The sequence below is a fragment of the Saccostrea echinata genome, unplaced genomic scaffold (assembly GCF_033153115.1).
Source record: "Saccostrea echinata isolate AGI-Se365-2 ecotype Australia unplaced genomic scaffold, CSIRO_AGI_Sech_v1 ptg000019l, whole genome shotgun sequence".
Taxonomy (NCBI): domain Eukaryota; kingdom Metazoa; phylum Mollusca; class Bivalvia; order Ostreida; family Ostreidae; genus Saccostrea; species Saccostrea echinata.
This window is the reverse complement of record NW_026889768.1, coordinates 1,328,658-1,342,435: the sequence shown is the minus strand read 5'-3', so window position 1 is coordinate 1,342,435 and position 13,778 is coordinate 1,328,658. Positions and strand designations below refer to the sequence as shown.

General features: G+C 33.4%; 1 protein-coding gene across 1 annotated transcript; it reads right to left on the bottom strand.

Annotated features, from left to right (window-relative positions):
* Positions 1–10,757: 10,757 nt before the first annotated feature.
* Positions 10,758–13,531, bottom strand: LOC133189724 (DNA ligase 1-like). Its single transcript, XM_061325126.1, has 3 exons — positions 12,557–13,531; positions 10,952–11,054; positions 10,758–10,818 (listed from the first exon to the last, which is right to left on the bottom strand). Exons 1-3 carry the CDS (start codon positions 13,529–13,531, stop codon positions 10,781–10,783), a joined length of 1,116 nt encoding a protein of 371 aa, XP_061181110.1. The 3' UTR covers positions 10,758–10,780.
* Between the last annotated feature and the right edge of the window lie 247 nt (positions 13,532–13,778).

Genomic DNA, 13,778 nt, shown 5'->3' with positions numbered 1-13,778 from the left:
ACTATTGTGTTTTCGTTTGGTACCCACTGATTTTGATTTTGTGTTGGGTGGCTTGGCTGACATGACATGAGTAGTTTTCACATATGTTTACATACGACAAGTACGTAAAGGATTCACACATCACAAAAACAAGGAAAATGGACAACTGTTTTGCTTCAAAGTTTGTTTTCAATTAGTGATACATCTTACTAAAGTCAGAATATACACTAGCATACTTATCAACACTCAGAAATTCAATACTACCCCTCTTACTCTCCTTAGTCGAGACTAGCCTCCTGCCATTAGCGCCATCTTGTTTATGTTCCAATGCAGTTTACTTTGAGGTGAAAGAATATAATAAAACCACACCTAATGTAAATTAGAAAATATTATGCCATTGTTATATTCATTTTTTAAAACGCTACTCAATAACTCTCATAAAGGTATAGGCACTTTAACGGTACAAATATAATTTTTTGAACCGATCAATTACCGATTAACGGAATTTTTGAGGATACGACTTTTCACCCATTTTCCCTTATAACCAGATATATGCATGCCAGAAATCTACACAATATATAATCCAATTAATTGCACGAATAATTAATCTACCGGTAAATGAAACGATAAAATATAGTTTTTTACTTTAATACATGTAGTACATGTATAATTATAACAATCCATATTCATTCGAATTTTTAGCCTACGCTACGGCTGTAACCAAACGGTGCTTTACAGTAAAGTGCATTTATGATTCTTTGTTTGTTACTTTATTCTCTCGTGCCTTGTATATTTTGATCTAGTATTAATTTGTTACCTGTTAGATTGCTTAGTAATCTGGCACCAGTTACAAGCAGATGCCTTCATTACAAGTTTCTTATGATCTTGTACCTGTTATAAGTATGGTGCTCTATAATTAGGTACCTCTTAATGGTTGGATCAACTTAGATGACTTACAATCTGATACCTGTAACAGGCAAGTTGCTTTATTATCTGTACCTGTAACAGATGGGGTGCCTTATAATCTTGTACCAGTTACATGTAAATGTAATATGCTTTGATATAATCTGGTATCTGACATTAGAGAACTTAATGATTTCATTCCTGTAACCAATAGGGGTGCTCACAAATCTACACCTGTAACCAATACGGTTGTTAAATATCTATTACTTGACAACAATAAGTTGCTTCATAATCTGGCACCTGTTACAGATAGGGTGCTCTATTATCTGATACCTGAAACCAACATGGTGTTTTACAATTTGGCACCTATTACAGGTAGGGTGCCTTATAATCTAATACCTGTTACATATAGAATGTTCTGTAATCTCATACTTGTTAAAGGTATATTTTTTTAATCATCTGGTAGCAATTACCGGTAGTTTGCCTAATAATCTGATACCTGTTACTAATATGATGATTTATAATCTGGCACCGTTATACTTGATTTAAACAATATTTATTCAGAATACGGAATAGATTGGACAACAGGCAATGCCTATAAATACCCTCTCTATACAAGAATCAAGATTACAAATACAATGAACTGAGTGAATATATGTATTACAATTATACGGGTAAACTTACACACACACACACGCACACACACAGATCCAGATGAATAAAGCATAACACAGAATTGTATTAATAACATATAGTGAAAAGAATATATTAAAATGAAATGTATTTAAAAACGTTTTGTTAACCATATATATTCCATCCTCGCAAGCCAGGGGTCCTGAGTCAACACGTTGCCGTCCAATGGCAACGTATTGACTCAGGACCCCTGGCTTACGAGGAGGGATATATTCTTGTACATAATTTGTATGTGGATGTTCCTTTGATACGAAAACTCCGAACACCCATGTAAAAAAATCTTTAGCTCATACGGTACACCTAGCTCAGGTTGTAGGTCTTTTATTAGTTTATTCTTTGTATGCTATATGCTGGACAATTCATAAAATAGTGCTCATTATGGTAATCACACCTAGGACAAGATGCATCAGCTATTATATAATGATTGTTTAAGTGTGCATTAAGGTTATTAGCTTTATTGCGAAATTGACAGTGAAGTATATTCTCTTTTCTGTTACCATTGTTAAAATATTTACAACTGCTAAATGGTCGTTTAATTTTTATTTTTGACTTAAAAATTAATAAAGAAGGTGACATTTTTACATCAGAGCTAAGATTCTTCCACAGTTTTATAGTTGAAGGAATAAAACTTGTAGTAAGATACAGTTCTACATTATGGTTAGAGAAAGATTACTTCTGTCTGATCTCAATCTGTAAGAATGATGCGCTGGTTGGAAAGGCTGTAATAAATCGCTAATATAAATATGGGGCAATACCGTGGACAATTTTATAAATAGAGGATATTCAATGTTTTGTAGTTGGATATGGAATTTATTTCACTCGTGGGACAGGATTTTTTGATATTTTCACGAGTGCGAAGCACGAGTGAAAATATCAAAAAATCCTGTCTCACGAGTGAAATAAATTCCATATCCAACTAAAAAACATTGAATTTTCTATTTATTACATTTTCTTTGATTTTCCCTTTGCCTCTGTCTTTTCTTAACACAACGTAATTGTGTGACGTCATAGTTGAGCAGTTGAGACGTCATGGCTTAGCAGTTGTAAGATGACAAGACATTGTAACTTGGATTTTAGCAACATATTTGGGAAGAAATTGGCAGTTTTAGTCTCTGTCAAGATGGTTTAGTTACCATTTCAATCTTATTACAGACCAGAAATTATATTTTACTTACTTTGATATCCTTTCACACTGTGAGAGAATACCACTTTGGTATCCTTTCACAATGCGAGAGAATATCACTTTTATTCAATGAATAAATCACAGTATTTCACTGTTGAAAATGTAATAAAATAATATTAGTTTATGATTTATTTTTTTCTGATGTAATGGCTCCCAAAAGAGTTCAGCGTATAGAATTGATCTTGAAGAATTTACCCTTAGACCAGTAATATTTCTTGCAGCTTCTACTTGAACCTTTTCTAACAATTCTTTATTTTCCTGAGACCAGTTATCCAATACCACATATGCGTATTCTAGGACCGGTCTAATGAGAGCAAGATATATCGTATTAAGGAATTTCTATGAAGTGTGTGCTTTAATAATCTCAAAATATTTAATCTGTTACAAGTTTTTTCGTAAATAGCAGAGATATGGTTACTAGGGCCCCGCTCTGCGGGCGCCCTATAGTGATCAGTCACCGTTCACGGTAGCTCAGTCGGTAGAGCGCTCGCTCCGTGATCGGGAGGTCGTGAGTTCGAATCTCGGCCGCGACAGACCCAAGTCGATAAAAAAATGGGTAGCAACTGTTCCTTCGCCATGCGCTCGGCACTTTGAAGTGAAAGTTGCGGGTCCTTCGGATGAAACGTTAAAAACCGAGGCCCCGTGTCACGGCAGGCGTTGGCACGATAAAGATCCCTCACTGCTCAATGGCCCTGAGTGCCGAGTAAAGGTCAAAATTTGAAGCCCTTCACCTGTATATGGTGACGTCTCTAAATGTTGATGAAAAACCTTCAATATTTACTTTTTGTTGCCTGTCAGTAAGATAATCTTTAATCCAGCCCAAAATATTACTTTGGAAGCCTATTTTTCTCAAGTTTAAAGATAAGTCCTTTATGCCAAACCCTGTCAAAGGCCTTTGAAATACATGTATCACAGAATATAAATCTAACTTCCCGGCCTTTATCAAGATTTGAAATGATTTTATCATATATTTCAACTAGTTGATTTACAGTAGAGTCACCAGGTTGAATCCCATATTGGTTTTTTGATAATAATTCGTAGTCTTTTATATAATTAAACATATACTTGAAAAGTATTTTACCATAACTTTGCTATGAGGCGCCGTTTTGGTATTAACTGCCAAAAAGTGATATTGCCTATTGGAATAGGTGATATCACCTATTCAGTTGGTGATATCACCTATTTGAATAAGTGATATCATCTATTCAGCTTCTGAATTTAAAATGAATTATTAAGAAATGGTTTTGTGTTTCAAATATCTATGATAAAAAAAAGTATGATATAAAACCGGTATGATAAAAAACGAATTGTACTGTATTACCTATTCGAATAGGTGATAAGCAACGTAGTTCGAACTTCATTGTCTTTTTCCCTGGAGTTGAAGAGTTCCAACACTTGAAGGAACGGTGTGCTACAATTTAATGTCTATATATGCTGTTGTACTTCTTCTAAAACAAGTTTGGATAAACAAAACATATAGAATATATGTTTAGTAATTTTTGTATATTTTTCTTTAAATTATACAAGAATTTTCATCAATTGATATCTTTTCCAGACCCTTGGTAATACATGCTAATTTTTTGTCTACGAACATCTGATGGCACTGTAATCTTATATTAAGAACATCTTGAAAAATTATCAGTAGGTAAGGCACGTTGCCTATATCCTTAAATCATGCATGACATTTGACTTAATGGACTCCGAATAATTCTCGGAAATACAGTATAATACAAGTATACAATTATAAGTTTGTAAATGTGACCTTGAACTTGCTAAAAAACTTGATTATAAAAAGAAACACATCTTCTGATCATAAGTAATCTTCTATTGAAATATGGACATTAAATATTTCTCTGTTAATTATTATAAATTAATCAAATTAATTATAGATCTGTCATGAATTTTATACTTTTTTATACCAGTGACCTAGAATTTGCCACAATGAGCTTGGGTCAAGGTTATGGCACACACTCAGGTCATAACTAATCTGTGTACAATGTATGAGCTTCTAATGATTTGCCAGTCCAAAGTTATAGTCTAAACAAGAATTTTATGCTTTTTCTGCCAGTGACCTTGAACTTGCAGGAATGGCACTTGGTCAAGGTCATGACACACCCTCAGGTCATAAACAATTTTTGTACCAGTTCTGAGCTTCCACTGATTCTCTAAGGGGCAGAGAAAACATTTAGGGAATTTACGCATTTTCAATATCTATAGAGCCCTGCCCTAACAATAGAACTCCTGATCTAGGGGCCAAGAAATTGAAAATTTTAGTAGGGGCTCAATGCTTATTACAATTATGCCAACAGTTTGACTGCTTGCTGTCTGGGAGTGAAAAAGGATAATTTTTAAAGATAGCACTAATTTTGCCCCCCCCCCTCCTCCCCCCAGAGCAGGGACACTGAAATTCACTATTTTTGTACCCCTTCACCCATTGAAATCTGGATGAAATAGGTTTTGGGGTACAAAAGAAGGAGCTGAAAATGTTCAAAACAAATGTGAATCTACACTACCTGAGAATGCTTCTGTATTAATATGACTAACAATGGCTTTGCAGATCGTGAGAGATGATTTTATAAAGATATTTCCTGTATCTTCCTATGTAAAACTTTGACACCCTGTTGTGGCCCCACCCTACCCCCACGGGGCATGATATGAACAGACTTGAATCTACACTACCTGAGGATGCTTCTATATTAATATGACTGATCATGGCTTTGCTGTTCTTGAGAAGACTTCTTTAGATATTTTCTATATATTCTATGTAAAACTTTGACCCCCTGTTGTGGCCCCGCCCTACCCTTGAGGGTCATGATATGAATAAACTTGAGTCTACAGTATATTAATATGACTTATCATGGCTTTGCTGTTCTTAAGAAGATTTCTTAGATATTTCCTACATATTCCTATGTAAAACTTTGACCCCTAGCCTGTTGTGGTCCCGTCCTACCCTTGAGGGGCATATGATATGAACAAACTTGAGTCTACAGTATATTAATATGACTTATCATGGCTTTGCTGTTCTTAAGAAGATTTCTTAGATATTTCCTACATATTCCTATGTAAAACTTTGACCCCTAGCCTGTTGTGGTCCCGTCCTACCCTTGAGGGGCATATGATATGAACAAACTTGAATCTAGTACACTTTGTAATGAAGCTCTCACATAAGTTTCAACTTTTCTGGCCAAGTGGTTCTTGAGAAGATTTTTTAAAAAATGGCACCAAATTTTCATGAATTCTTAACTATCTCTCCTTGAAAGAAAGCATGGCACTTCTTCTGAAAAAACTTGAATACCCTTTACCCAAGGATGCTTTGTGGCAAGTTTGGTTGAAATTGGTCCAGTGGTTCTGGAGAATAAGTCGAAAATGTGAAAAGTTTACAGACACCAGACGACAAACACTGGGTCGCCAGCATGGCCTAGTGGTTAGAGTGCTTGCTCCAGAGTATGCTCCACAGTATAAGGGTCACGGGTTCAAATCCACTGCGGGATGTGGAGACCAGTCCTTCGGATGAGACCATATAAACCGAGGTCCCGTGTCACAGTAGGTGTTGGCACGAAAAAGATCCCTCCATGCTCAATGGCCCTGAGTGCCTAGTATAGGTATAAATTTGCAGCCCTCCATCAGCAAGTGGTGGCTTCTCAATATGAGTGAGAAATTCTCAAGAGGGATGTTAAACAACAAACAAACACCAAACACTCTTAATTAGATCAGAAAAGCTCACTTGATCCTTCAGCTCAGGTGAGCTACAAAGGAGTGAAGACCCACTCATATGAAAAAATTGTGTTAGAGTATGAAGAAATGATCAGCATTTTTGCCCTCTATGGTATGTGTTTGCTACTTCTAGACAAATAATTACAATCTTTGTGAGATTTTCTGTAAATTTTGGAGATTTTACATATAGTATATGTTAATGTTTGATGAAATATCAAGGAGAATTTTGTTATAATTGAGATTTAATTTTTCACCTTCGTATTTGTCACACCATCGTCATTTTGCTCGCTCATCTTCTTAAATTGCATTTTATGTTTTATGAATGCTGAACTCTGCTCCACCTAGCCTATTAAAACATCTAAATATTTATTAGCATGTATTTTAGAGTGAAAACTTTAAAATTGCAACCATCTTTTATCTTAGTAAGACAGACATTCTACACTGTGGTTGTTGATCGAAATACGAAAAAAAAAATTAATTAAAATATTTCATACAATAGCAAATTGATTTTAATAATTTTATACCAAATTCATTTTGAAAACAAGATCTGGGGAATGGTCATCTAGAAGTTTGAGGGTGTTCATCCCTTGATGCATCATCCATGCAAGTTAGGTTCAGATAGGCCTTATAGTTTCTTGGTAATGGACCTGCTAAATAAACTTTAACCTAATTACTCATCTGGAAAATGTAGGTCAAATTCAGCATCTGAAGCAACTCTGGTAGTGTGCATCAATAAATGTATCTTCAGTGCAAAGTTGGTTAGCATAGGGCTTAAAGTCACTTTAGAAAGAAACTGCTCCAAAAACTTTAACCTAGTCGCTCATCTGGTAGTGTGCATCAATAAATGTATCATCCATGCAAGTTTTGTCAATATAGATCTTAAAATTAGTGTTACTTGGAAATGAGACCTGCTTTAAAAACTTAAGCCTGCTCCAAAAACATTAACCTTGTCATTCTTCAGCTGAAATTGCAGCATCTGAAACTTGACTGGTACAATGAAATATACTACAAGCATCTTCCCTGCATCTCTGATCAATATACGGCATAGAGGTACTTGAAAAGAAATCTGCTCCAAAAACTTTAACTTGGGATGCCTACGCCATAATAATACATAAGCCTCAGAACTGAGAGAACTTGAGAAGTGTTACTGGCTGACTTGATATTAGGCTTACATATTACTTGGGAGAATGGCTTTTGTAGAATACCTGGTTTACTGATCTCGAGACCTTTGAACTTTGACCTACTTTCCAAAATACACCAGTGCTGATATAAACTTTGATCCTTTATTGGGCTCCCAGTCTATCCCTGGGGGTCATGATTTGAGCAAACTTTAATCTGCATTATATAAGGATACTTGCAAACAAGATGTAAGGTTATCTTCCTAACAAACACTTGCTAGGAAGGTTAAGGTTATAGGTTATCTTCCTAGCAAATACTTGTCCATATAAAAGAGATCTAAAATTATCCTTTACCTCATTACTTTATATCCTATCTTCACATTAGATGAATGATCCCTTATTGTAGCCCTACAATCCCCATGGGCCACTTATCATGGCCCTGCTTTTCAGTTTGAGAGAAGATTTTTCTGACATATTCCTGAATAAAGCTTTTATTCTTCAAGAATATTGCCACTCCAACTCTATCCTGGAGATATATTCAAACTGCCCTACTTGAGGATGCTTGCATATTATTTAATATCACTTATAGTCCTGATGTTAATAATGTCTCGGTTTAAAAGATGTGTGAAAGTTGGTCAATATATGGGGTCTCACTTGCTCAGTGGTTAGAGCCACGGTACATGTATGCCAAAGACCCTGGGTTGAGTCCCTCTTGAAACTTGATTTTTCACCACCTGTTACATTTGGCACCCAATATGATAAGAATATTTAAAAAAAAAAATCCTGAATTTTCCTGTATATTCCTCTATGAGATCTTTCATATGCACCTACCATCCTGGGCATGATCTGAACAGAGTTGAATCCATACTACTGGTAGTGGTACCTGATGATGTTTGCAAATCAGTATGACTAACTGTTGCTCTGCTATTTCTTGATATATTTTTTTCTTAAATATGTAACAGGAAAGGAGAAAAATCTGACAGACCAGACAGGGATTCAAACCCGGGCCCCCTGAATCTCCAGTCAGAAGTTTTACCAACTGAGCTATCGAACCCACCTGACCTCCACAAATATTTCTACTATTGAATTAAAATAAAAATATTCTTTTGGATGTTTTCAACAGTTTAAATTTTTTCAAGGTAAGGGGCTGACATAGGGCTGGTGATTCATAACCAGTTTCTTTTGTGCTAAGCAGATGAAGATCATAGAGAATCCCTATGGAAGGGACATAGATCATCAGAGGTCTATTACTTCCAACTTTCAGTATACTGGTACTCATTTTCAGTTGGGTGAACTGAGACAAATAAGACATAAGAAGCTTTAATTAATCAAGATGTTCAATTCCTAATTGGACAAAATTCTCTATCTTTAAATATCGATCTGATATAAAATACTCTTGCATTCATCTATAGTAGGGATTGATATGAGGAGAGAATTTTCAAAAATGTTACTACCTCATAAAGATAAACTCATTTTAATCAATATACCCCTGTAATCTTAAATACAGGTACTAAGAATACAAACAAATGTTGTAGTGAAAAAAAAGTAATTTAATTATTAAATTAGGAATAACACTACAGTTAAACTACTGGATAATGACTCCCATCATCAGTTTGATTAAGTGCATCAGATTTAACAATTTATGGGAGAAGAGACTGCATCGAACCATTTAATTATTAACATTTTACATTTTCAGGGAAAATTTATTTATTGTATCTGTATTCTTTTTGTGCCCTTTCTTTTACTTTTTTTCCCTGCTTTTGATTTCTACTTTTAAGACATTGGTTGTAATAAATTATCATCTTAAGCACCATGTTTCTAACAGAAATTTTACAATCAAAATGTCGCTTTGTTAAATTAAGCTGTTTTAAATAAACAATATTGGTCTGGATATCAAATGTTCATCAAATCCATTATTCATAGTATGTAGTCTTGACATATAACTTCAGAATGAAAAGGAGGTCATCCATGAATCACAATAAAATGATGTAATCTATTTTGCTTTAAGTGTAGCATAAAATAGCTACAAAGCACTCGAGTTGTCTGAGAAGGTGGTAAATTGTCCAAACAGTGGCCAAGTTCTTTGAATCAAAGGTGATTGTCAATGTGAATTGTTCTACAGGAGAGCTGTCTTAGGGGTGACTTGTCCAGCATTGTAGTGCACGTGCAAGCTGATTTTACAACATATTATCTGGTTATATATTTCCTTAGCTTATATATTCAATGTGGACCCTGAGGTTCATAAACTTCAGACTGAAGTTTAATAATTGACTGTAAAGAAGGTTAAACTCCCCATCCCCACCCTAACAATAATTCACTGACATTGTATCTACTTATTTAGTTTAATGAATGTCTCCAATGCCTACATCATAACTGAACAAAGCCAGATATCTATAGACATGATGACCATACTTAGAAATGTAAAATGAATTCAGTCAAAACACATATTATCAACTTACATACATAACTTTGATGGATAGTTATTATTATACTTGTACAAAGTGGTCATCTAATGATTCATCATCAGTTATCATACATGTAGATACTGAGTTGGGATATATTAATGAAAATTAGTCGAAGGGAATCCTTCTATAACCACAAAATATGATGAAAAACTGCTTTAAATTCATAATTAATTGCAGAGAATTTTAATTTAATAAACACTTAAGCACTTATTTGGAAAAAATCACCAGTAGTCCTAAATTATATGAAAAAAGTCAGTGCTTTTTAGTGTTATAAACACAATAGAGGAAATTCGCGTCACAACTTTGTTTCGAATTAGCATTAGACTTGTGTGATCAAGATTTAAATTTATTCGTGCTTACAATGAACTTATCGCTAATAAAATAAGATAATTATTCTTATTTTATCTTTTAAAACACTGTCTTACTTACAATAAATCGACTTTACAAATCATAATACATGCCGATTTGTATGTAGCTAATCCACCTAAAATTAAAAATAAGAAATAAGTTTTAAAAATAACACCAAAAGGTCTTGACCTACAATACATGGTTAAAAATAAAACACATTTCATTGGCTCCCTTCCTGTGAATATATAACTTGCTATGAATACTAATAGCAGGAGCAGGACTAAAGCACCAAAGGGCAATAACTGTAACTTACTCCAAATCAAAAAAAAAGAAATATAATGAAAGATAACTCTTACTGTCTGTATTTATAGTCTTTTTCAAAATGTTGAGTAACAGTGATCCAGTTTGGTGGTGTCTAAAATAAAATAAATAAGAGATGATTAATTATATCACCTTTTACATTCAAAAAGGGAAAAAAATTTTCCTGAAATGAAGAAATATGGTAAATGAAAGGTGTTAAATGAGATGTAAATGCTATAAAAAATTACCTTTTATAAATAGGTTTCCTTCTTGTATGTCAATATTAATCTCCCTCTCTGTTAACTCAAACTCACTGCCATTCTTCCTTTCTTTATCATCCCAGTACACAACCTAAAATATAATTTGAACAATTATAATCCCATTCTTATCAGCTCTTTTGTTTATTAAACAAGTACACAATCTAAAATATCATTTATAAAACTATATTCCTGTTCTTATTAGCCATAAATAAGTGATGAAATATTTGAAATTAACTTGTATGGCTGATACAATTATAAATTTTATAACTGAAATACATGTATATATAAACATAAATTTCAATTGAACATTTAGGCAATACACCTTACACCAAAAACATTAATATAAACAATTAACATTTAAAAACATGCACAAGACATAAATATACTACCATTAAAAATTAGTGATGAATGCATCATGATGGAGAACCAAAAAGATGACTGATGTCTACTCAAATTGATGAATGAAATGATGAAATTATATATTTACTGGGATGATTTTTTTCTTAACAAAAAGTGTGTTACATTAAATAACACACTGGTCTGGATATGTGTTAAATTATTATTATACCTCATTATTAAATGTATAACATGATTGTTTTACCCAAAAAAGTGATAGGCTAATATACTTTGTATCTCACGCAACATCCACCAAAAACTCAAAATTTGCAAGGTACGTACAACATGCCACCATTTTGCATTTTTCTGTTTAATACATCGCTTTGACTTTCTGCACATATTTTAAAGAAAATGAAATCTTGTCACCTTTAACAACTTCCAATAACTTCGTTATATCCATTTTCACACTCCAAATAAATTATTCTAGATACAAGCTGTTCTCTCCTTTAAAATTTTTAAGTTACTTCTTAAGTATGTTATTAATTATAATACCAAAAGTATACTTTAATAAATTATGTCATATGCCACTATTGTCAGGTACCGCTAATAGATTTTTTCTTAAAATCTGGATTTTCTTTGAAATAAAACTTTTCATTCTTAAGTCACCTAAATCACTCTATATTTCTATCTGTTTTCGTCCGTTGTCTTGCATCTAGTCTGTGAACATTTGAATATCTTCAACTTCTTCTCTAGAACAACAGAACCAATATCGACCAATTTTGGAAAATAGCATGTATGGGTAAAGGGGAACAAAATTGTGAATTTCATGGTCCCTGTCCCCCAGGAGCCTGGGACCAAAACCATCAAAATTAATGCAATTTTAAAAAAAATCTTCTTCTTTACGTTTGGACAATAAGCAGTCAAACTTTCGGCACGATTGTATTAATTACTGAGCCCTTTATCAAAATTCATGGCCCCAGGGTCAGGGATTTTGTAGTAAGGGTGGAGCTGTAGGTACTCATCATATACTGAAAATGCATTATTTCTTTGAAAATCTTCTTCTCTGCCCTGGGTTGTATTTTACTCTTTCTTCTATGGATCCTTTACATTGTTGTATTGTTCTCAGGTGACAATTAAGGCCCTTGGGCCTCTTGTAAATTTATTTAGAGGATGTTTTATAAAATTTGTTATGATATTAAGTGCCATGCACAATTAATGCATTCTGTGAAACAGTGTAAAAATCTCATATTCAATTACTTTGTAAACTCCATTTTCAAAACTCCTTATCTGGCCCTCCCAATCTTGGTTTTCGCCACTCTCTATAGTCCAGGTATGCACAATTTCTTTACCTACTAAGTCATCTGGATGGAATCTGGTTTCTTGCGCATTTCTTCTCAATTCTATTAATTTTAAAAGATTATCCAGTAATTTGTTATGATCAAAGACCTTTCCTTTTGAAGAAAACTGCAGCAACTCCTTCTGGTTTTTTTCAATTTTAAAAACTTTTTTGTAAATGTTGATTTGTTTCTTTAATGTCTCTACTTTCTCCTTTTTTGTCTTCAGCTTCTCTATTTCTTCTCTAATCTTCCCTTCACTCTCCCAAAGCCCAACTTTTCTCATGTCCTCTATTGCTCTATCTAACTCAGTTGATTTTTTTTCCTTCTTCCTTCTAGCTTCTTTTTCTTTTTCTTCTAAAATCTTTGTTTGTTTTCTAAAAAGTTCTTCATTTTTCTCTCTGTCTTTTAGCATAAAAGTTCTATTTTCTGAACGAGCCTGATCTATTATCTCTTGTTGTTCACTTATATCCTTCTTCTTTAACCACTCTTCTGTTCTGTTATTACAATATAAAATGCTACTTTCGATGGAATTTAATGATGATGTGGAGGATGCTTTTAATTTAAAATCTAATTGTCCCATGAGTCTTTCCAGGCAAATGTTATTTGTATCACATGAATTACACTCTTTTAATTCATTCCCACTGATGTTAAAATATTTCCCTCCACTTAAAAATTCACTAAATAGTTTACTGGCTTTCCTTTTTAAAACATTACAAAGACGCTTTATAAAAACACATGTAAGATTGTCATTCAGTGAAGTTTTCAATAAAAATTCAAAAACCTCGTCATAAAAATATGGACCATAAAAAAGTGAAACTTCATTGTTCAAAGCTAAAATTGGATTTTCAATAAACAAATCTAAAACATATAAAAGTCTCTGAAACACAGAACCCATATCTAAATTTCCAACTTCTGTTGCTTTTAAAAAATAAGGTCCTGTGATAATTTTGCATAAAATGCCAAGTGATCTTAAAAGAGTTAAAAATGTTTTGTTCTGCAAACATAATAAAATAAAATTCTGATTAAAAGTGTAAGAAGCTTTCAAAGAATAAAAATACTGTAATACAAGTTTGTGCATAAAAAAAGTACCTGCAGCATTATAAAACATAACATTAAAACGATTGCCTCTAAACTTTACAAAG